Consider the following 26,423-nt stretch of genomic DNA (forward strand, 5'->3'; position numbering starts at 1 on the left):
AAGGTGAGGCGTCCCGCAAGGCGCTGTGGCTGTGTGAGGCAGGGGGAGCGTGTGCAAACAGCAGGCAGCAGCGGGGGTTGCTGCTGCAGCTGGGCAGCTGTTAGAGAAGAAGCCGAGACAGGCACATACAGATGGCGCGGGAGCTTTGGGGCCTTCTGGTGGCTCAGGAAAGAGGCTAGCCAGCCAGGGAGGCACACTGTCCTGTGTTCATGAGCTGCTCTAGGTGACAAGCCCCCCTCTTCTTTGCACCTTCTCTACTTGTAGAGTCTCAGTCACTTCTTGGAAGTTGTGGTGAAATCCCAGCTCTTGATCCCCAAAGGAATAGTTTTTGTCATCTGCATCGTTGTGCACAGCCAGGTAAGGCGGCGCTGTGAACGTCTTGCGCTTCCCCTTGGGTCGAGCAGGTCTGCCTCAGGCTGACAGGAAAGACTTGCGGGCTGCCAGTGCAGAGGTTCCCTGACCCGGGCCTTTCTCACACCTTGCAGTCAGGTCCGTGCAGCTCCTGGGGCGCTCCATCCCACGCAGGTGCCCGCAGACCTGTCCAGGCCCGATTGTGATTGTAACTGCTTTGCCGGGGCTCCACTCACAGCTCAGTTCACAAAGGAATTTCACGCTCAGGCAGAGCGCAGCAGGAATCGGGAGCCCAGAGGCACAGGTTGAGCCTTTGACTCCTAGCCGGCCCTTGGAGCCTAACGGTGCTTTGCTGCTGCAGAGCCCCTGCCGGGACCTCAAAGGCGGCCTGTTGCCTCTGGGCTGTAGTCTTAGTTCTGCCTGCGGCTCCTGGGCTGTGGGCTCCGGCTCCCCCTGGAGTGTTGGAGGTGGGTAGGCAAGACACTCCGGAAGGGATGCATCTCTGACTCCAGGAGCTGGAAGGGGTCTGTCTGAGCAGAAGCTTGTCTCTCTGGGCTCTCCGTAGAGTGCTAGAGAGCTCCGTAGAGAGTGCTAGAGAGAGGAGGGGGCTGGAGAGCGGAAGAGGGCTCTGTGAGCACAGAGCGCTGTCCTTCTGCAAGAGCGTCTTTGTCTCCCTGTGAGTTCCCCAGGAGACAAGACCTCACAGGAGAGCTTCTCCCCAGTCCCTCGGAAGACTGAGGCTAACATGTACCTTGTTCCTGCAGCTCTCCAATGGGACCAAGGGGCACAGCACTGAGCACAAAACAGAGCTCTCCTACTGCATGCTGCTGCTAGGTAAGGAGCAGCAGGCAGCCTTTGGCTGTGGTTTCTGTGTAGCTCTCCTGCAAGCCTCTGCAACGTGAGAAGAGATTGACTGGTAACCCACAGCATGATTTCTTCCCTCCAGCCCGACGTTTCCCTGACGACACCATGCAGTTTCTCTACTCCCAACTGCAGATTGAGAACGAGGCTTGCAGAGCAACATCCCTGTATCTGCTCAGATCTTTGCTTCGCTGTGACTGTAAGCAACACCAGGAAGAAAGCGTGAGCAACGCTGTGGGTTCCACCGCACACTGAATGTGGCCCGAGCTCCTTCCCGTGGTTCCAGTGGGAAAGGGCACTCCACTGGTGATGCACACACATGCCTAAGTGCTTACAAAGGCTAGGCCCGCACCCACCCCTCCCCGCCAGGTGAACCGTATTGTATCGAAGCCAGCTGAAGAATGTGTCTGGGTAGTTAGAAAGCACGCTGCCCCAGGGATGCCGTTTTCAGCTCAGTAGCAATCCGAGCACAAACAGCAGCCAATTCCAGTGCAGATCGCCTTTCTCTGACTCCCTGGGTTAGGCAATCCCTGTCAAGTAGCTGCGTCTGTAGCAGGGGAGTTGCTTGCGGCTTCTGCTGCTTCCACTGAAGGCAGAGACTTTTGCCCTGTGCTTTCTGTCTGTCCAGTTGTGTATGAGAAAACGGGGACGCTTGGGCCATGTTGTTTTTGAGAGGGGGCTCTGCCGCAATGTACCTGTATTTCTTTCAGCCCTGACGATAAGAAAGGAAATGTGCCTGGTGGTGAAGGCGGTGGAATCTGTGTGTGGAGACCACCGGAGGAAGGTGAGGCGGTTGGGCAAGGGATGGGACCGTGCTGAGTGGCGAAGAAAGCGTTTCCCTCTGCGCCGACTCTGGCAAGGAAATACCAGGAGGCGGCTCTTTGGGACCTAGCCTAGGCCTATGCTTCCTGCTTTGTCTTGTTAGCAGGAGAGCTACTGCGAGGAGGGGGCCTTACAGACTGCCTTGGCAGGTGGCTGGCACTGCCAAGCGAGCGGCAGGTGGCGGCTGAGCAGCTGTAGGGGGAGCTTTGCAAATAGGCAGGGGAGCGATTGCCAAGGGGAAAGGGCATGCCACTTCAGCTGCTGTTGGCTCAAGATGTGGCCTGGCTGGGAAGCGCAGCAGTGAAACCAGAAGCTAAGACTTCTTCTGTCTCCTTGTCATCTCTCCAAGGTCTTAGGGGCTTCCTGCATATGTCAATGCCAGGGCAGCTTTCCTTGAGCTTTTGAAGAGAGGGACTAATCGCTGCCCTGCTTTGCGCTCTCCTCCCTGGCAGGTGAAAGCTGCCGTCCTCTCCTTCATCAAGGAACTGTTCCGCTCTGGCGTCGACGACTGTTCAGCATGGGGTCTGGTGGCCTATATTTTCCAGGAGTTCAGTCGGGCCACCAGCAGACTGGTAAGAGGGGAACAACTTGGCATTGTGCACTTTGTTCGGTGCCCTGGGTATGTTGACCGCTGCGGCGGACTTCACAGAGGATGCGCAGGCCCTCAAGCAGCAGGGCTTGAGTCGCGGGGCTCATGAACTTCCTGGCACCCAAACGGACATGCGCTGTGGGTGTATACGCTGCTGTCAGTGGAATGGCTGTGGCTCTGCCCCACCATGTCACGCCTTGGGAGCCACCAACTGGAGAGTTACCCTCAAGAGAGCAGTGGTGCTGCCAGGACCTTTCAGCCAAGCTGCTTTGCAAAAGCCACTCGGGACAGGCGGATCCTCAGGAGGATACCAAGGCTGAAAGGAACTGCTGAGATGCTGATGGATGGTCAGCAAAAGGCAGAAAGCATGGGCTAAGCAGGAGAAGCTGGAAAAGCTCCCTGATTGTCTCCTTGTCTCCCATCCCTTCCAAACCTGCCCTGTCCTCCGTGAAGAAGGCTGGGGCTCTGGGTCCTTTCCGGAAGCAAAGGGGCCATTGGCAAATCTCTGTCTTGAGTGTTGCCAGCCAGGCCCTCAGGGCGTGGTGAGTCCTCCTAGACGGTTCCCTAGGAGAGGGACTTGCTGAAGATCTTCACTCTGGTGGGGCCTTTCCTCTCCAGCAGGGATTCTGCCAGCATTCACCAGGAGCCTCCTGCAGGCTCTGTTTGTACAGAGAAAGGCGTAAAGGACACCCACCTCCCCCTCTTCATCTCCCCGGCAGCCAGTCACGCTCTCCTTCCAGGGCAGGAACCGAGCATAACCCCTCTCGAGAGCGCAGCTCCTGGCTTTTCCCTTGGTGTCACTGAAAGAGAGCGTGGGCCACGGAGCACCTGGCGTGCTTAATGCACAGCGTGCAGGCAGTGACTCTCTCTGCTTCCATTCGGCGTCGTTTTTCCTGCAGTCTGGCCTCTGCCCCCCCCCCCCCCCCACTCTAGGACTTGCTCTTCTCGTCGTGCCCCAGGTGACCCGTGCTCCCAAACCAAAAGCCAAGTCCCGCTAGCCTCCTCTTGAAGAAAGAGTCACTGATGGGAGTGTTTTCAAACTTCTGCCTTGCAGGAGACAGGAAACCTCTCTGAGATAGAAGTGCTGGAAGAAACCGCGCTTCAAACCCTGTGCTTACAAGTCCTCGACTCTCTGGACGTCTCAGTGAGCGGCATGGCGAGAGTAAGTCATCGCACCACCTGGTGCTACTTCTTGCCTCGAGGACGTTTCTTCCTAGCCCTCCCCGTCTCCGCTCACAAGCTCTTCAGAGCATGAGGCTGCCAGAGTGGCATGTCACAGGAGAGGGGAAACCAAGCCTTGCGAGTTACAGCCCAAGAGACGGGCTCAAGTAGGGATTAGGGCAGCGGACGAGAATGAGAAGAGGTAGAAGAGAAAGGGCGGGCGAAACATCACGCAATGTATTGGAGAAGGCTAACGGTGGAGGGGCTGGGTGGTAGCCGCAGGAGACGACTGCTAGCAAAACAGCTGGACGGAACGACATGCTGAACTGCCGTCTTCTTCTCTGCAGCTCCTATGGCCAAGGCTCCTCCAGTATGTAGTGCCAGCTCAGTACACTGGCACTCTGATCCCACTCTCCCGATGCCTCCGGGCGCTCCTGGAGAGGCAGGAGAGAGCAGAGGAGCAGAAGGAAGAACCCAACTACCTGGGCTACCAAGAACACGGTACAAAGCAGAAACCCTTCCAATGCAGTCTGTCCTGCTCTGTCAGGTGGACAGGTTGAGCCTGCGCGTCTCTCTGTGCCCTGGCACACCCAAGCGGGAGGCGGGAGGCGAGGAAGAGTGAAGAGCGCAGCCTTGCCCTTTTGCTAGGGGGCAGGGAGCCCTGCCCTGTATTTCCTCTGTGCCCCGGAGGAAATGCCTTGCTCTTCATTCCTCAGCGTTCTCCCTGTAAAACGGAGGACTCCTTCCTGGCGCTGCTGGGGACTTACCTTCCTTTCAGTCCGTTAATCACGGGGATACCCTGAGATGGGAAGAGCTGAGGGAAGGCAAATTATCAGCACATGATCAGCCCCCCCTTGCCCGGGGTGGACGGGTGAAGGTCATGTGTGGGACTTGGCCCGCTGAAACAGAGCATTTTGCTTTACTTTCCAGCCACAATGCCAACTCCCCAGGCTCTGCTGCTACGCCTCCTGGTGAGTAGTTGGGGACCCCGTGGAGCAGAGTTTTTCTGAGCCAGGGCAGGGGCAGAGCTCAGGATGGAGACTGCTTTCAAGGCAGGTGCCCGCAGCCCCCACGGAGGAACAAGCCTGCCGGAGGGCGTCTTGCCCTCCAGGGAGCACCTGGGGAGTCCCAGCGTGAATCTCTCGAGTAGCAAGGATGCTGCCTTCCTCAGGGGGGCAGTGCAAAAAGAGAAGCAACTCTGCTGTGTGCTGCCTGCCACGGCACGAGCGGAGCCCGCCTTCTTTCTCAGACAAACTGCTGTTCCTCTGGCAGGCTGGAGCTCTAATTCCCTCTGCTTCCCTCGTCTAGTTGCTTGCGTGCTCTCCTTATGGAGGAGGTGGCCGTGGAGTTGCTGCCCTGCAGCTGCTGCAGGCCCTTCGCAGGCAGATTCACAGAGCGGTGGGCATTCCCTGGATGGTGCAGATCCCTTCCCTGCTGCAGTACCTGGAAGGTAAAGTGTCCGCTGGGAAGGGATGGCTGTGAAGAAGCCAGGAGGGGAAGGGAAAGGCAGCTCCCCAGGGTGACTGAGGAGAACAGAGACCTTGAGTGTCTTCAAGCCTTCTTGTTTGGCCTGCCTTCCAGTGCCAGGGAGCTGGAACTGGCAGCTGAGGGAAGGAGTGCCCCTGAGATCGGCTGACCCCTGGCTGGGCTTTAGCCTCGCTGGTTGCGTCCCAAAGGCAGGCTCTGGCAGCATCCGCCCATCCTTGCTTGGCTAGTGTTTGGGAGGGATCACGTTCCCCCGCCTGGAGCTTTTGTGACACTGCCCTCTCTTGGCAAGTTCACAGTCTCCAGTGGAGTCCACCTTGGCGGCAGCAGCAGCAGCAGCAGTTCTTTCAGACCATAAACGCAGGCTGGTTTGGGAAGGCCCCTTCCAAAACTCCTCTCGCAGTAGCTTGATAGCACGGCCTAAAAGGCCGTCATTTTACAGATACCATTGGGTCGTTCTGCAGAAAGTGTGCCTTGCGTGTAGTGCATGCAGTCGTGCTGTGTTCTGAACTGTTGTGGCAGCTGCTGTGAAGCAGCGGGCACGGCAAGTGGTCAGTATTGTCTAGGTTTGATGCAGTGGCCTTGGAAGAAAAGGCAGAAAAGGCAGGGACATGCCCTACGCCTTTGGGTTCACACAGAAGGGGCATAGGGTGTCTTCTAGCTCTGACATAGTAGGGACGCTCTGGTAGCTGGGAGCCTGGGCCTCTGGGGAGTTTTGCTTGCAAAGGTGACACTGGGACTCTTCTCTTGGGCTCACTCAAATCCAGTTGACCTGCTGCTGCGTCCTCTTGCTTTGCAGGCAAAGATGAGAGCTCCCTGGACTATGCAGAATGGGAGTGCCTTCTGCTGAAGGTACAGCGTTATTCTGTGACCTCTTAAGGAAAGAGGAAATATCTTGTTGACTTTCTGGCCTACCTGAGTGGGGCCCGGAGATTGACACGAGATAAGCAGAAAGGGGGGGCATCTGGAGGGTGTCAGGCAAGGAGGGAAATCACCCCCTCCTCCCGCCCCCCCCCCCCCCCCCCCGCAAGTCTTCTGAGTTTTCCCTCAAGTTCCAAGCTGATCTTTGGTTCTCAGAGATCAGGAAGAGAGATGAGGGGGAGGCGTAGCTGTGAGGTTTCGGGCATGCCTGTGCTCTCCCCGGACTTGGGCCTGTTGTCCTGACAGGGCCACTGCCTCTTTGCCTATAGTTTCCTGAGAGCCAGGGGAATCTTGGGGGCCGTGTTGCAAGAGGAGCACGGGGCACAATAAAGGGGGTGGGCAGGGAAGATGGATTATCCGCAGTGCTAGCTGTCCCCAGAGAACTTCTTGTCAGCTTGGAATGTGCAAAAGGCCTTGACAACACCTGAGGCACATTTGCTTCCCTTTTGGTTTTCTCCATAGCTCCTGAGAACCTCTCTGGAGTCAATAGGGAACGAGGCCTGGATCAGCCTTGAGTTAACTCAGCAGCTGGCCAAGTATCCCCGTCTTTCCAAGGAGAAGGTTGGTTCTCTGCTAGGCCTTTGTCTCTACTTCTCGGCTCTGCGAGGTGTGGTGGCAGAGCCACAGGCTGCTCCTCTCACTGGCCTATGACCGAAGACGTGCTCTTTTCAGTACAGTCTCTTGTCACCGCTTCCGACTCTCTGCCCTCCAGAACAGCTTTATTATTATTTCTTGGAGGTTCTCCAAATAGAGCTGGGGTCACTGGAGTGGGCTACAGAACGGGCTGTTTCTGTAACGTGGATGCTTGACTGTCTCTGGGCCCTTGAGGTGGAGTGGTACCCGAGTGCCCCGCTTCTCCAGCAATGACAGGGCTGCTGGCCTCTTCTCTTGCAGAGCTTCCTGTATAAGGCTGTGGGAACAGCACTGGCAGCCTCTCAGAATGTCAGCTATGTGCGAGAGCAGATGCAGAGCTATTTGGAAGGGATCAATTGGTCGGAACCTTCTGAGAGAGAGGTGGGCGTTCTCTTCCTCTCGCGGCTTTCTGCAGTCTTGCCCGGGGAGCTTGGGCCTCCTTGCCGGACTTGGCAGCCTGGTGGGCCTTGACTTGGGGCTTGCCTCAGGCAATCATCTCCTCTGCTTGGCCACTGCAGCTGGCAAGGGATGAACGGGTGGGATGGCAACTGACGCGCGCTTTTCCCTGTGTTGCAGGGACCGCTCTCTGTGCTAGCGTGTTGTGCTGAGAGCCACCTGGATCTTGCCTTGAGAGCAGTGCAAGAGTTTGATGTGGCTGGGCAGAAAAGGACATTTTCTAGGGCGCTCACCTTCCGGGAGGTAAGGGCAGTCGGTTTTCCAGCTTGTCTTGGCTCTGTTTGCTGGGCTAAGACCTGCCGGAAGCCTGCACCCTGGAGTTCTGGTGCTTCAGGCACCTTGAGGAAGGAGCGCGTGTACCGAGCCCTGGCTGCAAGCTCCCCAGCGGTGGCAGCAACAGCCAGTGGCTGCTGCCACGTGGCTGGCAAATGGGAATGAGGACGGGTCAATGGGCAGCGCTCAGACTCGCGGCGATGTCAATGAAGGAGGTTGTGCACTGGAGCCCTCCTCTGCCAAAGAGCTCCAGCTGGCGTGAGGGAGACCAGCTCTCTTCCCCAGAGAGTTCAGGCAGGCTTTGAGGAATTCCCGTGGGAAACGCTGGGGGAAGTGTGGGTGGCCGTGACAAGCTCATCCTGGTTTGGAGGCAGTTTCTCAACGAGAAGCAAATGGGAAGGCTGAGGTAAAACAAGGAGCTTGGACTGCTTCCTCATGGCCGTTCCAATTGTCCAGGAGCAGCAAAAGGAGAAAAGAGGCAAGGCGTGTGCTGCTGTCATGCTGGCTTTCAGCCGGATAGCTCTGCATGCTCCCAAAAGGCTGCTTTGTTCCCGAGTCGAGACGGTCATCGTGGAGAACATCCTGTGCCAGTACCGAAGCAGCTCTCAGGTAGCAGCTCACAGTGCTCATTGTAAGGGAGCTCCGTCTTTTGGGGAGGAAGGTGGGGAGAGCGCCTTCCTGCTTTCCGGGAGGCCGCTTGCTCCCAGGACCCGAGGGGAGAGCTCCTCCCTCTGAAATGGAACCCGAACTAAGGTCCTGTAGGCTTCTGGAGGATGCCGCTTCTTCCCTGTGCAGCATTTTTGGGACAGCTTTGGCCCCGGGTTAATCCTCCTTTGGCCTTCACGTTAATCTTTGGTCCTTTGAGCAGCTCCTCATCTTTGTTGCCTTCTTTTTCTCTCCTCGTCCTCAGGACTCAGAGCTCAAGCTGGCCCTCATCCAGAGCGTCACAGAGGTCAGCTCGGCCATTCAAGGGGTCAGCAACGAGGAGAACTTTCATTTCTCTTCCAAAAGGGTGCTGCTGGAGCTTCTGCTGGTGAGTGACACGGCGCGAGGGAGACTGTCCCGCCAAAGAGCTGCTGTTTGCGCAACGAGATGGCTTTCCTCAGAGAGGCACTATTCTCTGTTGGCTGTGAAAGAGCATGGGCAAAGTTGGGCGCTTCCTAAGCCTAGTGCCCAGCGTGCTGGGACCCTTCTGTGCTGCCACCTTGTGGGCAGTCCCCGGCAAGAGCAATGGCCCTGTTCTCTCTGGAGCTGCAAAGTGGTCCTTTAGGAGAGAGTTGGGGGAGCTGTCTGCGTGAAGCTCTGTCTGTGCTTGTCGCAAGTGTGGAAGAAGAGGCTGTTTGTCTTGCAGAGGGAGGGCCCTCTTCTTTCCTACCCGCTGACCGCTATGTCCTTGTCTCTCTGTGAACTGCAGGACTTGGTGAAGCAGGAGCCCGTGGGTTCTGTGCCTTCTCCTGTTTGTTGCAAGGCGATTCTTGCGCTTGAGCATTTGAGGTAGGGCCCTTCCTCCTGTGTGTTGGGTGTTCCTCTGCGTGCTGCAGGGGAGGGGCCTGAAGTTTCTTGGTTGACCTGAGTGTGGGGTCAGGAGCTGCCACAGGAGCGAGTGGTTCAGATGTGGCAGGCAGGCAGGCTGGCTGGCTGAGGGAAGGGAGCTCCCAGCTCTCCGCTCCCTGGGAGGCTGATGTTTTCCTGCCGCCTGCGAGTGAGGCAAGAATGCATGGGAGCTGGTGGAAGCGCTCCCTCTCAAGGGGCCGCAGCGTCGGGCTTTGGGGCTGCAGCTTCAGCGGAACGCTAGCTGCCTTTGGCCCCCCTCTGGCAAGCAGTGGAAGGTCTCCTTTCTGAATTGTCTTCCTTTTGGCTTCTGCCAGCAAGATCAAGCCATCTCTGACCCAGGAGGAAAACTGTCATCTCCTTCACGCGTGCTTCCAAAGCCTATTTCCCCTGCCTCCTCTTGAGCGGACCAGAGAGGAAGGGGAGGCAGCAAAGGATACTCAGCACGGAGAGGTACCTGTCAGTCCCCGTCTGCTGCCCTGAGTCTTCAGCGCTGCCCTGAATTCGGACAGCCTCTCCGGCTGAGTTTGGAGGCCCCGCTGGGATTTCACCTGTCACTCCTTCCCTCCTGCTTTCAGTCTCTCTACAGACAATCCCTGGGAGCTCTCGGTCAGCTCGTGGCAAGTCTTGAGGAAGGCCTCACCTCATCCTGGCTCAAGGAAACCTTCCACGTGAGTAGTAAAGAGCCGAAAGGGAAACTCTGCTCTCTGGCCAGGAGGCGGGCCACGGATGGAGGGCCTCCTGCTTGAGGGGGTCATGAGAGGAAGGGAGATTTCTGAGAACAGGGTGCAACCCATGCAAGTCCTCCTGGGAGGTAAAGCAAGCTAGGTCCCACGGTGGCTGTAGGAGTCGTGCTGCTTGTTGTCAGGGCGCTTTGCAATGGCAGCTGCTGCCTGATGGGAGCAAGATGGCCCTGGCGGACAGATGCAAGGGCACTCCCAATCTTTGCTGATGAGTGAATGCTGGCTGCAAGCGGATGCAATAATAGAGCAAGTCTTCAGCGGCTGGACGCCTCACACTGGGGATGAATTCCCACGGAGGCCAACGTATCCTTCGGGTGGTTCCTTGGGGAAGCTGCCAGAAACGGCGGGAGATTGCAAAGGCCTCTGTGCGTGTGTTTGAAAGATACCTAGTCTGATGTAGCTGTGGTCTTCCAACAGCTCCTGGAGGCCTGGCTCCATTCGGAGAAAGAATGGGAGAGAGAGAGGGCCCTGCAGGTCTGCACTCAGCTCACAAAGGCTTATGCTGAGAGATCTGTGGACGCTGTGAGTATTGCCTCCTCTTCCCAGAACCCTCTGGAAGCTTCTGTGGGTGCGGCCGGAGTCTCTAGGGGAGACTTGGCAAGTCTCGAGGGCAGACTTGGCAAGGCAGGTCTTCTCTGCAGTTCTGCCCTAGCCTCAGCGCCCATCTGCCACAAACACGGCATTCCTCCTCACCCCCTCCCGCTTCCCCGGCACGGAGATTTGCTCGAGGCTGCGCTCGGGGTTGGTAATCTCCCAGGAGGATGGAGCTGAGCTTCTAGTGCTCCGGATGCCCAGCTCGGGGCCAGCAGTCAGCGCCAGAAGCAGAAGGTTGAAGGGCCGCTCCTGCAGCCTGGGCACTTTTGTCTTCCTTTGATTTCTACTAGGGAGAAAGCACTTGTGCGCAGCTTGGCTCCCTGATTGCAGTGCTGGGGCCTCTCAGCTGTGACTCCCTGGTCACATCCCGCCAGTGGGCAGTCGACTGCGTCAGCTGCCTTCTCTCTACACAAGGTGAGAAGAACAGTCATTCCCTGCCCTGTTCCTTCGGGCTGCTCTTCTCGCTCTTCCCTGCCTAGCGGCGGAGGCGACGTGCAGGGACGGTGCTCCATGGCCACAAGAGAGGACTAGCAGCAGACAGCAGACTGCCCTAGTTTCTTGCATGCAGACCTTGGTCGTTTTTCTCCTCTTGGCTGTCCGACAAGGGAGGCCTGGGGAAGCTCTTTGGGGAACACCGCGCCAGGGGCCTTCCCAGTTCCTGTGGGCAACGAGGGCCCTTCCACACTTGGGTCTACGGAAGGAAATAAGGAACAGAAGCAGCACTTTCTGGCTCTACAAGCAGCGATCCCAGCTGAGCAATTGCTTAGAAGGGAGCTAGGCTCCTGGGCTTCTCTGGTGAGCTTTGGTCAGCATCACCTGCCCACACTGCGCAAGCTGTGGAGAATTTCCTGCCTCTCAGAGACCAGAGTGCCCTGTGCTAGAAGATGGGCTGGAGATGCTGGGAACAGCAAGGCCTCTAGCTGAGGACAGCAGGCACACTCGGGAAAGTGCTGTCGGAAAGGCAGGGTGTTTGTCCTCACTGGCACACACCCGAATCCCATGGCCCCGCTCGTGAAGTGCTGCTGCCAGAGTTCAGAAGGGCCCTGCACGTCACCCGCGGACTTCGCTGCCGCCAGTTGGGTGTTCCTTGATCAATGTCTCTCGACTGGAGGCTCAGTTCCAGAACATGCGCCTATCCTTTCCCCCTGTGTTTCTTTCAGGCGAGGCCATGCACATGAAGAAAGAGGAGGTGAAGCACTTCCGTGAGGAGCTAAGTGCCACGGATGTGGATTCTCTGCTGAAGACTTCTTCCCAAATCGCCAAGGTTACTGACTCCAAAGACAGGGCTGCGGCTACCTGCTGACTAAGCTCCACTCCACTCCAGTCTCCTCTGGACTTCCAAGCTCTCTCTCCAGTTTCAGGGTGGCCTCTGGCAGCGGGGCCTCTCTTGTTCTGAAGCGTAGCAGTCTCTGGTTTTGCCACTGGGGAAGGCTTTCTGTCGCTCTCTGTGTGCCTCTGTGTGTGCATGCACGGGTGTGGGCGTGTTTCGTTGTCATCCGTCCCCACTCAAACGCTGTGGACAAAGGGAGTCAAAGTGAAGCAGGTGAAGCAGGGAAGCTCCTCAGCCTGAGGGATTTCTCTTTATTTTAACATGTTTTTGCTTGCAAGTCTTGTTAGGCAAGCCCGATGTCTCACATGATGTACCCTGGAGGGAAATCAGCATGCTCAACGTCTTCATGAACTCTTCCATACAGCTTCTGCCTTCCGTGTTCTGTTGGAGCTCTTTGCAAGAACATACGTTGTGCATGCAAGCAAACAACCTAACGCAAGAGCCTTCCAAATCTATGGGCTGCCTAACTCCAAAGAAGCAGCTGCTTGCAGCCTTCCCAGTTAGCTAGCAGCCTACCTGAGGAGCTGCTCAAGTTCTCTTGCCCTTGCTTTGCAAGAGCGCAAGCAGACTTCTGAGGGTGTTTCTCCGCGTTCTGCTTTCTCTCCTGCAGGTTGTATGCCAAGCCTTTCCCTCGGAGCAGGTGAGAGACTTTCTGAAGGCTGTCCTGGGCAGCATGCTGTCCTTCAGCCCCACTTGTGCCAGGGCAGCAGGACACTGGATGCTCATCTTTCTGGAGCAACGTGGAAGAGAAATACTCCCGGAGGTAAAACACCCTCTGCTCATCTTTGCCCTTTGGACTCGGGCAGTGGGCTGCTGCGCTGCACCTTGCGGAGCTGGTGTGGGCTGCAGAAAGGCAGCGTGCGCGCAGAGCCGAGAACGTCTTGCTGAAGTTGCCTAGCTGAAGTCCTGGCAACCTAACCCACGAGCTACTCTCAGTCTGATTCCAGCGATCCAAACGCTTCTAGTGCAAGATCTCCAGCTGTTCCTGATACAGTCTCACGATGGAGAAAACCTGAAGGACACCCATTTCTTGTACCTCCTCCCCCTTCTCTGGTGTTCTGCTCTGCTCTCCGCTGCCCCTCTGCGACCCTCTTGCAGAGGGTCGCTGGTGTCTCAGGGTCACCTGTGGGGAGGAGAGGGTGCAGATGATGGGGGGGGGGGTCCCCCTCTTCAGCCCTGGCTCTGCTTGGGTTTTGGGATACGATGGCTAACGCAGTCTGCTTCCTTGGTCTTTCTTCACTGGTCCGCAGTTCCAGGGCCTCTCTGAGTTTGCCCTTTGTGTCTCTGGTTCTCTGTGCTCTGCCGGACCCTGTTTGTGTGTTACCCACAAGGCTGCCTGCCCACAAGGTTGCCTTACTTTCCTGAGAAGGTGTTGCCCAGTGGTGATGCGTGTGTCTAGTTGTGGGGGCTCAGCTCTCGTCCTGCCCCTGTTCTTGCCTTGTTCCATCCAGGTGCTAGAAGTCCTGTCAGTCATTTACGACCATCTGCCAGCTTGCCAGCAGGACTACCTCAAAGAGTTTCTCTTGCATGCCGTCTCTGTCCTGGCCTGCTATCACCCAGAGGCAGTGACCAACAGCCTCCTGCAGAGACGCCTGCCAATGGACAGGTGGGTGCCGCTCCCCTCTCCTTCCACTGCAGGAACCCAGAGATGCCACAGCCTGGCTGCGCTAGAGGAGATTCCGTTAAGAAGCAGGCTGCTTTTCTCCCTGAAAAGCGAGGCTGTTGCCAGATCCCGCGCTTGCAGATTTGCTAAGAGCCTTGGCTGCTAAAGCTCCACGCTGGCCAGCGGTAGTGTTTTAGCTGCCTTGGAGGGGCTCTAGGTGCAAGAGCACAAGGGATCGAGTGTGGACTTCTCTTCCACTTGCAGTGATACAGTGGCGGTGTGGAGGACTCTAGGGAGAGGCCTCCCTGCGATTCAAGTGCTCCAGTTACTCATGCACAGGCTGGAGAGTGCAGAAGCCACCACCACCTGCGCTGAGCATGCAGTGACGAACAATGAGGCTGCCCTGGAACCTCTCACGGTACGTCAAGTGACAGGCACAGTTCTGCCCCCTCTTTGGCCAAGGATGCTGTTGAGTGCAAGCGAGGGGTAGGGCACCGTCTTGTTACACAGGCGCCTGCAAAGCCACGTGGAGAAGCCTCCCAGTGTGCTTTGCTAAAGTCCGTCTCCTTGTTATCCCTGGGAGGAGCCACCAGAGCTTGCTGTTGCCCCTCTGCAAGGTTGTGGCAGAAGCCAGAGATGCAGACCGGGAATTGCAGGCAGGAGGCAGGCGGACAGGGCAAGTGGTGGGGAAAGCTCTTCTTTCCAGCCGCTTGTTGGTGATGGCATTTCTTCGCAGGTAACCTGTGCCATCTTTGAGCTGGTGTCCGCCCTGCAGACCCGGGAAACTGCATCACTCTTCCTTCCGTGGTTACTTCCGCTGCTGCTGAAGCAGATCAGTGACACTCTGGGCAAGCAGATGCCTTCGTCCTCCCCAGGAAGAGTCCCAGAGGAGCCGGTCTTTGTGGCGCGTGCAGAAGACAGCTGTCCTTGCAGGTGATGAGCACAACGGGCAGAGATGGAGGGGGCTGGCTTTCGCTCGCATCACCAGGTCGTGTTTGTTCTTGGCCCGGTGGGAACTCTTTGCTCTGCCCTCTTTCCTCGCTGCTGGGACAGATTGTTATGCTGGTTCTCACCTCCGTTCCTCTCCTGGAGAAACGTAGGCTGCTAGGTGCAAAGGCGGTGCCTACTTGGCACCATGGGCTTCTCTAGTGTGCCCTCCGGCCCGCATAGCCTGGACTTCAGAATGCCACTGCTTTCCCTCCCTGCTGATCAGCAAAGCCTGTGTTTGCCTCAAGCCTCTCTTTCACAAAGAACCTGCAAGGTGCTGAGAGTTGCTTCCCAGACACCCCCTCTTGTCTTGGCGACTGTTGCAAAGGTTAATCGCCCTCCCCATGGGAAAAACGGGGCTTTTGCCAGTAGGTGTCTTTGTCTACCTCTAGCGCCTCGCTCTTGGCTCTCGTCGGGCTTTTCTGCCCTTTCTTCAAAAGGCTGGCAGGTGTCTTTTGTGCCCTAGCACGAGCTCAGTATTCTTCTGGAAAAGTCAGCTTGCGGGGAGCTAGCGTCAACAGAACCTTGTGTGGTACCGCCCAGGAAAAGCTGGGGTTGCAACGCAGCGGGTCTTTTATTGTAGTCTGATGGGAGCAGGAACATGTCTGCCTCCCCAGACATGACTTGAGACAGCTGCCTGGACTTCAGCTGAGACGAGCCAGGGGGCAGAATAACGGTTTCCATAGGGAGCCAGAAGCACGTTTCTCTGTGGCCAGGCGAGGGCCAGGAAGGCTTTTCAAAGGCAGCTTGGGGTGCTGGCTCTTTGGTGAACCCTGAGAGCCTTTGCTCATGTGAGCGGCAGAGAACAAAGTGCTTCTTGGCCTTGCCTGACTGGGTGTCCCTCGCAGGCTGGGCGGAGCCTCCTCTTCCACTACTGCTCTGTGCACGGGGCCCACAAGCAGTCATGCAGCTACCAAACGGTCATTCTTGCCCGTTGCTTTCCATTTCCCCAAGCCGGGCCACCTCAGCGTGCATCTTTTGCTTGCAGTGGTGTTCTGGTAAGGCACGTGATCCTCAGGGGTCAGCGCAAAGAGATGCTGACTCGCGTCTGCTGGTAATTCCTTCCAAATGATGGTTAGGAGAAAGCTCAGGTTCTAGCATCAGAGAAGCCAAGGCTTCGGTTTTGTTTTGTTTTTCTCTGTGTGTTCCGTGAGCTTGAGGGCATCAAAGCGGATGACCACGGCAGTTTCCTGTTAGCTTGGCACCCTTCCGGATTATGAAGCGTGCTTGCAGGGGGTACTTTGCATCTCATTCCGTGGGGCTTAGAACAAGTTAAGGAGCACCTCAGAAAGTGGCTGAGCTTCTTTAGTTCTGATCATGACACAGTTTCAAGTGCTCTGACTCTGTTTTTTTTTTTTTTTTTTTAATCAGGCTTTCCATCAAAGCACTAGATATGGTGCTCTGCAAGTGCCTTGCAGAAGAGAAATGGGTGGGGATTCTGAGGAAGCAGAGAACCTGGGCTTTTCTTGCAAATCCCCAGACTTCCCACGAGGGCATGTGCCTGCTGACGAGGTAAGAGCCTTTGGGAGGGCTTCTTTCCCTCTTGGGGGTGCCTGTCAGCCAGCAAGGGGCTGAATGGGAACTCGTCTGGCACGTCTGTCCGGGGAGGCTGTCCTGAGTTGCTGAGGAAGACCATCCGCCTCACAGCCCTTGACTCTCGGAAGTTCCTGGGCTCAGTGTCTCATTGTGTTGTGTATGCAGCGTTCTGCTGCGAGCTGGCGCAATCCCAGGGGCTGCTGTGCACGCTGTCTTTGCATGGCTGGACTCTCCGTCAGCGAACCTGAGGAGCATGGCAACGTCCTTCTTTGCTGAGGTAAGCCAGAAGGTGGGCAAGCGAGGGTTGAGGGCAGTCGTCTCTGGAAAGTGCTGCTTGCGACATTGCGACATGTCTTTCTCCAGCAAGATCCTAGCAGAAGGTGCCCCGGCAGTGCTGGGATGCCCAAAGATGGTTGTTCAGCTGCTGCGAGTGGTTGGGATGGCTGTGTTGGTGCCAATGGTCATGCTGCTCTTTTCCAGCTGATGAAGGACCCGCTGCTTCAGGAGAGGAAGCTGCTTCAGCCTGTCCTCCGAGCCTTGCTGGACAGATGCCTGGACACCAGCTGCACTGTCCGCCAGATGGCAGTGAGAGGCCTGGGAAATCTGGCCAGTGGAGCACCTGAGGAGGTGAGCAGGAGATTGCTCCTCACTAAAGACAGCCCTGACCAGACAGCTCCTGGCAGAGAGCTGCACAAGGCTTAGAGAGACTGGACAGAGCAGCACAGAGGGAAATGCCCGCCTTTCTTGAGACCGTGCTCCATTCTAGGCCATTGCTCTGGCTGCAAAGGTGTATTGTGCGGCCGAGGGGGTAGGGGCTCAGGCTAAGGGGTGCTCTGGAATGGTTCCCAGCAAATTCTGCTCTTGGGAGAAATGGTGGAGAGGAGATGTGAGAGGAATGACTAGTGAGAGGTTCTTGTTTGTCTCCTGCTTTTACAGCTGAGAAAGCATAAGGCGGCCGTTGTGGAGGCGTTACTGAGGGCCACCAGGGACGTCAGCTCTCTGCAGATCGCGGGCGAGAGCTTGTCAGCCCTGGCAAAAGTGGTGGCGGAGCTGCAAGAGAAGGCCCTTGGCGTCACCTTCAGAGACATCGCCCTGTGTGCCAGCGCTTTCTTTGATGCTGTAAGTGAACAGCAGTAGGTACCTCTTGTCCCAGCAGTCTTGGTAGGGTCATCGGAAAGGTATGACAAGGGGGACAAGCGGAGATGAGGAGTGTCTGGCTTCCGGGAAGAAGGGCCGCTCATGGAAAAGGCTGAAGAGGAAGGGAGGAGACTTGGGCTGATGTCTGCTCATCCCCGGTGACACCCAGAGGAAGTCATCTTTTGATTCCCCTTGGAGAGCGGTGAAGGAAGTGTGGCCACAAAGGGAGGGAATCCCTTAGCGGGACTCCTGGGCAGTCCAAGAGCTTGTAGGCTTTTGCCTCTGGGTCAGCTGCCCGTAACATTGCTGAGCACCTCAGAAACCAACAGCTCAGCTGCCCCGTAGCTCAGGAGGCAAGGCCGTGAGAAGCTGAGCAAGGGACAAGGAAGGGATCGGCGCACGGCAACCCTCTCTTGTTTCCCAAGGGATGTCCTGCAGGTGAATGCTTTCTCCTGATCCGTGGGCCTTGGACAAATTGAGAAGAACCATTGCTCAGGAGGCTGGACTCAGCTGGAAGCATTAGGCTGGTCAAGAGCTGTTTGCTTTGCGGTCCTTTGCAGTTAGCCACCTGACGGCTGGCGTTTCTTGCTTGCAGAAGGAGGCGGTCGCTCGTTCCTCAGCCTTCACCTTATACGGAATCCTGGCCTCCTCTGCCAAGAGGAAATGGCGACCTTTTCTCAGGCAGGAAGTCGAAAGTACTTGGGCCAGAATTCTGCTCCACCTTCGGGACCCAGACCCTGGCGTCCGCAATGTAAGAGCCACCTTTCACTGCTTTCTTCATACGGAGAGGGAGGCATGGCAAGAGCAGAGCGCGTCCGCCCTTCCTTGCCGCCACAGTGCCACAGTGGTCAGGCCTCAGGCCTGCCTCCAAGTCTTTGTTGACCAGGTGCCCTCCTATCTGCTCCTGCCTCGGCAGATCCAGCCCTTCTCCCAAGGGCATGGGAGTTAACAGCTGTCTGCCACAGGCGACAGCGGCCAGGCACTGGTGCTGTCTCCAGGCTGCCAAGTACTAGGCCAGGGGAGCGATGCCTGCTATTGCAATCCTTCCCCTCTCCTAGCTGCAAACTGCACGGAGTGAAACACCGCCCCTTCTTGAAGGAGATGAGCAGTGCTCAGCTCAGTGAGTTCCCTTGAAAGGCACCTGGCTGCGCCCAGGGAGCGCTGAGCTGGGGCAACTCTCATTTTCAGGCCTGTCGAAGCACTTTCCTGCTCTGCACTCCGCTGCTGGGCCTGCAGAAGCTCCAGGTACATGTTGCTCTGAACACGCAGAAGAGGGCAGAAGAGCTGCAGGAAACTGTCTGCAGTCACCTAGTGAGTAAGCTGGGGCCCGGGGGAAGACTGAGCGGTGGCAGCGACTTTCCCTGGCCCAGAGAGCTGGAGCACGGAGTGCCCTTCAGAGAGGTGGTAGAGCCTGGCGACGAGGGGAGCTGTTAGTGCCTTGCAGCCACCTGCTCTTCTCTGTTATCTCCTGGTTCGTCCGCTCTCCTTGCCGAGGGCCAGCGGAAGGGCCTTTTCAGCCAAAGAACTCCCATTTCTCTCTTTTCCTCTAGGCCAGAAACACCCCGGAGCTTCTGGAAAGCCTCTACGACACCCTCCAGACCTACTTCTGGAGCTCGTGCTGGGGCATGCGGACTGCGGCCATCACACTAACTGGTGAGAGACAAAGCTGCAGCTCTCTGCTGCTCCTCCATCTCTTGGAGGGAGGAGCAAAGGGCCTTCTCCACTTTCTCGGCAACGGGGCTGCTCATAGTCGCCTGCCTTAGGAGGGTGGCCGCAGCAGGAATTAGTTAAGGGCTGTACAGTGGCTGAAGTCTCTGTAGGAAAAGCATGGGCGAATGAGTGCTGCAGGTGAGGCTTGGCCCCTGGCACACTCACTTGCTCACCTCTGCTTCATGCCTCTTCCTAGGAACTTAAAAGTAGGAGGGAGCCTGCTGGCTTGATATTTATAACGTTCCCCTGCTCCCCAAAGCCCATCCTCAACGTCTGACACTAGTCAGAAAGTACACTGGGAACGAGGGCTACCACGGGAAGCGTCTTCATGCTTACCTATTTGCGTTGTGTGAGCAGGTGTTATCCTGGAGAATGCAGATGCCCGGTGGCTGAGAGAGCACGACATGAGTCTTCTGAGTGCAAGTAGGTTAAAATTGCCCCTCCTGCCCTCCACTCTCTCCTTGTCTGGGCAAGGGTGTCGCCACCTTCTGCTGCCCTACGCTGGCCCTTCTCTCTCGTGTCCTGCCCCAAACCTCGGCCTGGCTATGACCTTATGCCACGTGACTATGGACTCAGAGCTCTTGCACTCCCCCCCTCCCTCCTGCGGCCCCCCCGCCCCCCACACACACACACAAGGTCCTGCTGAACCAAGAATGTCTTTTGGATAAAAGCAACCTTGGGGAAAGTTGCTAGACCTTTGCACACGTTTGGCCAAATGGTTGAGGTAGAAGGCGGCTCCTTCCCGAAGCACCTGGGAGTGTGGAAGACTCAAAATGGAGGGGCCGTTGGTCCCAGGAGAGAGCTTCTGCCACTGAAGTTGGGCAGAAGGCCGAGGGTTTGCAGCAGCTGTGTGCAAAGGCAGCCTTTGTCGTATCCCAGCCTTGCCACGGGGTCGCAGGACTGAGCGCAGGGAAGGCTTTCCAGCTTTCTCAAGGGAGGCTCTGCTCAGAGAGCCAGGGAAGGCATGAGCAGTGCGTCCTGGCCTTTGGCAGTCATGGGTGCCTCTGCCTGTGTTGTTTCAGTTCTCCAGCTGCTGCAGGAAGACCGGCATCCCAGCGTGCAGCAGGCAGCAGCTCAGGTCCTCAGTGACAACTGGCCAGAGCTGAGAAATGCTTAGAGCAACAAGGAGGTCCCCAGCGAGCACCTCGGAGTGCAGAAAGTGAGCAAGGGGAAGGCCAGGCAGGCAAGGAAAGGCAGCCAGGCCACACACACTTGGCTGTTTGGGTCACCGCGGAGCCAGCGCAATCAACTGGCAGAAATAAAGCACTGCTTGTTGGACAGAAGCTTATGCGGTGCTTCTTTGGGGCCAAGGGCCTATGGCAAGCGCCTGGCTGAGGCAGGGCTCTTGTGAGGTGTGTGAACGAGCCGTTCTTCCAGTGTGTTTGAGCTGCGTCTGTATCGGGGAAGGGAGGTCGAGAGGGCTGCGTATCTGACCCTGACCTTGAACACCATGAGGTGGGCAGGGGATTCCCGCGGGTGCTTGTCTCTGGGCTGGCTGCTTTGTGGCAAGAAGGGGATTTATTTTGCAGAGTGTGGAGGAGCAGCCTCTGGCCATTTCTGGGTGCTTGGGCTCTGGCTTTTATGTTGCCGAACCCTCCGCAGGGGCTGGCCCAAGAGGAGCCTGAGGAAGCAGCAGGGGGCAGAGGAGAATCCCTGCTGCTGTGATTACAAAAGAGCTGAGGGGTGTTTGCATACCACAGTGAGTCCTGGGAGTCATCTTCTGGTCTTTCTAAAACCTGTTCCTCCAAGAAGCGCGGGAGCAAGAGCGAGTTAGGAGCTGTTCCCGGTGGGGAAAGAGTCCCAGCCATGCTGAAGGAAGGGCTGACTGGGAAGACCGAGCAGCCTCTCAGATGCTCCTGCTGAGCCCCATAGAAAGCTGAGCGATGGCCTCGGGAGGAAGATATAGGACCCGGCTGGGCCTCTGGCAGGCACAGGACCTGGGAGCAGGCCAGGAAGAGGGCAGGTAGCTGCGGAAGTCGAGGCACACAAGTACCTTCAGCACACAATGCAGAACTCCTGTATTGCTCACCAAGAAAATGCCAGTCCCTAGAAAGAGGGTAAGGCAGCAGAGTACGGCTAGGGCTGCTTTTGGCCAGGCAAGTCCTGCTGTGTGCCCTATAAATCCACCTCCGTAAAAGGGCAGGGACAGAATGGGCTGCTCCAGAGGCTGCCAGCTGAAGTACCCAGAGAAAGGAAAGCAACCCCCTTGCAAACACCTGTAAGGACTGCATGAGAAGCCTTCTCTACTTTGCAGCACTCCCTTCCAGAGTCCTCAGCCTTGCACCTTGCAGGCAACAAACCAAGAAAGCGCAGGCTTTGCCCAAAAGGCAGCGGGCAGAGAAGTCGGTTTCCCCCTGAGCGCGCCTCTGGGATGGGCTGTGCAAGGTGGTGCTCAAAGAACAGGCTTCTCACAACGTTCACTCCACACAGCTGGGTCTAATTTGGATCCCATCCCGGACGCTCGCTCCCTTTGCCTCCGCTGAACTGTCGCGCTGACCGCAACACGGAGATTTCCATGCCAAGTGCCAGAACCAGCCTTGGGACGTCACAGTTCTGGGGCACTCTTTTTGGCTCCGTGCTCTAGTCATGTTGGAAAGAGCAAGGAAACCTGCTCACGTGCCTGCACGGACAGGACAGTTCCCACAGCCTACACTTGCATTGGGACAGCACCAGCAGTCACCAGCTCCTGAATGACAGACAGGAAGCATGCATCACCAGCTGGGAAATGTCTGTAGGCCAGCAAACCCACCTCTGCAACCTGCTGGATTCAGGTGCTGGAATAACAAGGCTAATGACCAAGGATTTTTAAGCCCCGCGTTCAGGTTTTCTTGCGGAAAGAAGGCGCCCAAACACCACAGGCGCCCTATAAAGAAGGGGCGTTTGTGAAGTCATGTCTTTATCATGCCCAGAAGTGACTGTGAAAGTGGTAAATGTGAGCGTAAGGGAAACATTGAAAGGAAAGAGAAGGCCAACGACAAGCTCGAGTTTGAGGGACTCGAGCAATTCCTGAGGGATCCAGGCGATGTCACTGTGAAGCTACCCTGGGTTATGGTTGAAAGGCCATGGCGATCAGGAGGGGTTCCAGAGCACTGGAAGAGAGAAAATGCCACCCCTCTCTTGAAGAAAGGCCAGAAGGATTGTGGCAACTACCGGCCAGTCAGCCTGACCTTGATCGCCGGGAAGGTGACGGAGCAACTAATCCCGGAAACCATTTCCGGACACGTGAATGACAGGAAGGTTTGGCCGACGAATCAGCAGGGATTTCTGGAGGGGAAGGGGAGATGATGCTTAACCAACCTGAGAGCCTTCTGGGAGGAGATGGCTGGCTTGACGGACGAGGGGAGAGCAGTCCGTGCTGTTTATCTTGACTTGAGCAAGGCTTTTGATGCTGCCTCCCATAGCATCCTCACAGACAAGCTAATGAAGTCTGGGCTAGACAAAAGGTCGGTAAGGGGGACTGAAAACTGGATGCACGGTCAGGACCAGGGGGTTGGGATCAGCAGCACAAAGTCCAGTGGGAGGTCAGTCACTAGCGGTGTCCCCCAGGGGTCATTCTGGGGGCCGATACTGTTTAACATGTTCAGTAAGGACCGCCCAAAGGTGGCACAGAGTGCACCCCCAGCAACTTCACGGATGATACAGAACTGGGAGGAGTGGCTAAGACACCAGCTGTTTGTCCTGCCCTTCAGAGAGACCTTGTCAGGCTGGAGAAGTGGGCAGAGCGGAACCTCATGAAGTTCAACAAAGGGAAATGCCAAGTCCTGCACCTGGCGAGGAAGAACCCCCTGCACTAGCACATGCTGGAGGCCAACAAGCTCGTGAGCAGCTTTGCAGAGAAGGACCTGTGGGACCTCGTGCACAGCGAGTTGGACATGGTCAGCAAAGCAGCCTTGGGGCCCACAAGGCCTATGGTATCCTGGGCTGCATTCGGTGGAGCGTTGCCAGCAGGTGCGGGGAGGTGATCCTGCCCCTCTACTCAGCCCTGGGGAGCCCAGAGAACAGCCTTTTCTGAAGGGACTCGTAGAGAGCAAATGCAGGGCGAAGCACTACGCCACCTCAGGGCTCCACAGCTGGCAGTCTGCCCATCAGGCTGCTCCTCTGCGCATGGGGTGCGTGCCTCTGCTCCCTCGGTACGAGAGGGGGCCGTCGCTGCGTCTCTGTGCGAGTGCTCTCTCTGTCTGCACTTAAGGACCTGCTGCCTTCTCTCACCGTTTCTTCCCTCAAAACAACTCTGCTCTGTGCAAACAGCAAAACCCTCTGTGACAGACACTGGTCTCCCATCTCCCGCAGAAGCGGGCTACTCTCGACTAGAGCGCTTGGACATTTGCACTAGTAATTCCTTCTTGGCCGTGGAAACGATTCCTTTCAGGAAGAGAGAGGCCACTCTTTGTCAGTTCCCGCAGCCTTCCTCTTCAAAGTCCTTGGATGAGCACAGCGCACACATCCAGCTGTGCGCTCTTGGCACACATGGAGCCTGGAAGTGCCTTAGGCTAGCGACCATCTCTTTGCTTGTCATTTGCACAGCACAGAGCACAGCCGAGGTCTGCTCTTTCAGCAGGGCTCCCAGATGCTCCAAAAATACCACTAAGAAGGAAAGCCAAAGATTATGATGTTGGGTATCATCTGGCTCTTATGCCATTCCGTCATAATTTATTATTAAAGGAAAGGAAAAGAAAAGAGAAAAGAAAAGGAAGGAAAGGAAAGGAAAAAAGAGAAGAGAAGATTTCTTTATCAGGCCATGGAGATGGAACACTAATGTGATGTCAGTAGAAAGGAGAAACTTGTGGCCTAATCCCGTCAGGTCATGGAGTGCCAAGAAGGCCTTTCTGGTGGCCGAACTCCAGGACTTGTGTGAGCAGTGGAACTAGGCAGTCCAGCTTCCAGGGTCTGTCTTCTGCCTAAAGTCTCTCCTCCCCTCCCAAAGAGGCACTTGCTAGTTTTGCCTTGCAGTTTGCCTCTGACCTCTCTCCTTCAGGAGACAGAGCACCCATGCTTAGGACAGGTTTCACAATCTACTAGGCTGGAGGTCTGCAGCTTGCTTTCTGGGTCTGTGGTGCGCTTGGAGCAGGAGCACAAATGTGCTGGAGGAGGCAGAGAGAATGACCTAGCCAAGCACACACAGGGGCAACAGGACGGCAGGTGTTGCTGCGGAGGTGAGGGCAGGAAACAAAGACAAACAAGAGCCAGTCAGTCCACTTGAGAGCCCTCCATCTCTGGTTGCCGGAAAATGCTACTTGAACAGAAAAGGAGGAGTGAAGAGACTTTCAGGCAAAGGCAATAGCCTCGACCATGGCAGCAGTGAGACCCGCATACGAGGGATTCAGCGAGACGGGGAGATGTGGCTTTCTGGGGAATGAACGTAGCCCCCTCTTGCCTGTTTCCATATTTGGTGCTATGCACCCGAGGCGATGTGACTGCATAAGACACAAGCCCTCCGTGCTCAGGCAACCTTTGTGAGGTTTGCCCGGGACGCCTGTGTGTCACAGTAGCCTTGGCTGCCTTGCCCGGGGGCCTGGGAAGGTGGGTCCTCCAGTGGCTTGTTCCTCCACCTGTGAGGAGGCAGTTGGAGAGAGCATTGCTGTCTGGTCGGAATTACTTCGGAGATGAAGCGATTCCTATTTGGCTGGGGTAAGGGTCACCCCTCAGTTCTTTATGGCAAGCCCGCAGGGCTCCTTCACGCTCGGGACTCTCCTCTGCTCATTTTCTCATTGCCTCATCTTGCTCTGGGCCCTCCCGCTGTGAACTTCTGCCCCGAGGAACTCGGCCACAAAATCCCTCAGCAACATGGGAAGGCAAGCAAGCAGCACGGGGCCACTGGTCTCTTGGTGTCCGTACTGGGGCGAGGGGTTTCTCTGAAGGCTGGGAGCCATTTGACCCTCAGACTGATGCTAGCACCTGAGGGCACGTACTCCTCGGCTTGTTTCCTTCCAGGTTGCTTGCCTACAGCAACTCCCCGGGCGAGACCTGCGGAGCCTGAGGGTGGAGGCGGGGGTACAGAGTGCCTGCCTGCAGCCGTCAACCCCTCGGCTGGCTCTGTGGTCTCTCTGCTGAGCCGACTGCGGCAGAATGAGGTAAGGCTGCGGCAGTTTCCATGGATTCCGCCTGCATTCTAGCGCTTTGCGGCCAGGGGCTGTGCTCTTGCCGAATGGTAAACGTGCTCTCCGGCAAACACCGCACCATAGAAAGCAAGTATTGCCAGCCATTAGGAGATGATGTTACTGCGCCTCATCCTGTCCCACAGAAGGCAAGAGTGCAGTATTGGACAAGGCCAAGCTTCTTGTAATAAGCACTAGCATTTCTTTAGCACTTCTGCCCAGAGACCTCCAGGCATACCTCCGCTTTGGTTCACGATGGCTCTCAGCCATTTGACCCGCATGGCCTCTGCGCGGGTGTGCGTAAGAAAGCGCAGCAGCCGCAGAGGGCGGCAAGAGGAGGGAGGCACTGCTGAGAGCAGGCTGGAGAGCAGCTGTGAACGGAGGGGCTCCGTGCTGAAGGGGGTGTGCCGCTGAGGGGCTGCAGCTGGGGGTGACCCGCGGTGGGGCAGGGGCATCCCGAGGGGTTGCGGCGTGGCTGACCCCCAGTGGGGCAGGCACTGTAAGTAGCTTGAGTTGCCTTCTTCTCTTTGCACAAATTAGTGACCAGAAGTTGGTTAGTTGGCAATAAGTTTAATTAAGTCACTAGTCCCCAAGTCGGGAAGGTTTTGCCCGCGACACCGTACCCATGATGTTGTGAACGCGTCAGTGTTGGGGTTGTGTTAATGGATATCCACAGCCATCTTTGCATTTCCAAATACCTGCCTTTCAAAGGCCTTCTCGCAGCACTCTGCACTCCCATGGTCATTTCTTCTTCCCAGGCTTCCTCCTTTTCTCCAGACCTCTTCTCTGACAACTTCCTCAGCACAGTAGTAGTCCTAAGCCTGCTCCCCTGTCCTCTCAGTGTCCCAACTGCTGCCCGCAGCTCTGACCGTGCTTTGATCCTTGTGGACCTCTCCAAGACACTGACACGTAAATGTTATTCCTGAGCAAATCTGTGCAGGGTACGCAGGTCTCCCGGCACAATGCACACCAGCTACCGCAGGAGCCTTCCTGAGGAGCCCAGGGCAGCCAGTGAGTCAGCCCCTACGGAGGAAGTCTGCAGACGCCATTGTCGCTGGCTCTTTGTTTTGTCTAGAGGAACCACCAGTTCTTTGGCGCAGCAGCTGTGTGGCTGCAGAGGATCCAGCACAAAGGAGGGTCTTCTGAACGCGGGTGCCTACTTACCCTAGCAATAGGGGGATCCTCCGTTTGGCAAAACACTTTCTCGTGAAGCTCGTCACTCAGCTCCCTGAGTAGAACTCCGAGTACCCAGAGCTCTAAGACGTCCTGCGCCTCAAGGAGGAAGAAGTTCAAATGTTCCCTTTTCTGGCTTGTCCCCAGGGTAATAGAGTCGAAACCTACCGGGAACTGGGCAGAGTGCTGCAGGAAGATGGCAACCATTTAGAGCGGGATCTGATAAGGCAATTAACAACGCTGGCCTCAAGGGACATGAGAGTGGGGCAGGTAAGCTTGTTCTCTTTGAAGCTAGTCAGAGACTCCTGCCTAGAGCCCAGCTTTTGGCAAGCTCTAGAAGGGACTCCAAAGAGCTCCCCTTTGCCTTTAGAACCAGTGACGCCTCCCAGATCCTGCTGGGCAGACTCTTCCT

At 56.6% G+C, this 26,423-nt stretch overlaps 1 protein-coding gene across 1 annotated transcript; it reads left to right on the forward strand.

Annotated features, from left to right (window-relative positions):
* The first annotated feature begins 944 nt into the window (after positions 1-944).
* LOC104142504 (maestro heat-like repeat-containing protein family member 2B) lies at positions 945-20,020 on the forward strand. The gene is made up of 34 exons (XM_068929345.1): positions 945-1,027; positions 1,116-1,185; positions 1,298-1,411; positions 1,923-1,996; positions 2,487-2,606; positions 3,678-3,785; positions 4,132-4,285; positions 4,715-4,755; positions 5,093-5,234; positions 6,069-6,121; positions 6,653-6,751; positions 7,085-7,204; positions 7,400-7,522; positions 8,009-8,161; positions 8,463-8,585; positions 8,967-9,046; positions 9,421-9,556; positions 9,682-9,774; positions 10,264-10,368; positions 10,731-10,854; positions 11,601-11,704; positions 12,381-12,533; positions 13,222-13,376; positions 13,638-13,791; positions 14,110-14,306; positions 15,732-15,872; positions 16,062-16,173; positions 16,377-16,523; positions 16,833-17,015; positions 17,629-17,784; positions 18,222-18,344; positions 18,584-18,686; positions 19,101-19,166; positions 19,766-20,020. The coding sequence occupies exons 2-34, from the start codon at positions 1,173-1,175 to the stop codon at positions 19,858-19,860; spliced, it is 3,864 nt and encodes a 1,287-aa protein (XP_068785446.1). The 5' UTR covers positions 945-1,027; positions 1,116-1,172; the 3' UTR covers positions 19,861-20,020.
* The last annotated feature ends 6,403 nt before the right edge of the window (positions 20,021-26,423 follow it).

This window comes from Struthio camelus, unplaced genomic scaffold (assembly GCF_040807025.1).
Source record: "Struthio camelus isolate bStrCam1 unplaced genomic scaffold, bStrCam1.hap1 HAP1_SCAFFOLD_148, whole genome shotgun sequence".
NCBI classification, from domain to species: domain Eukaryota; kingdom Metazoa; phylum Chordata; class Aves; order Struthioniformes; family Struthionidae; genus Struthio; species Struthio camelus.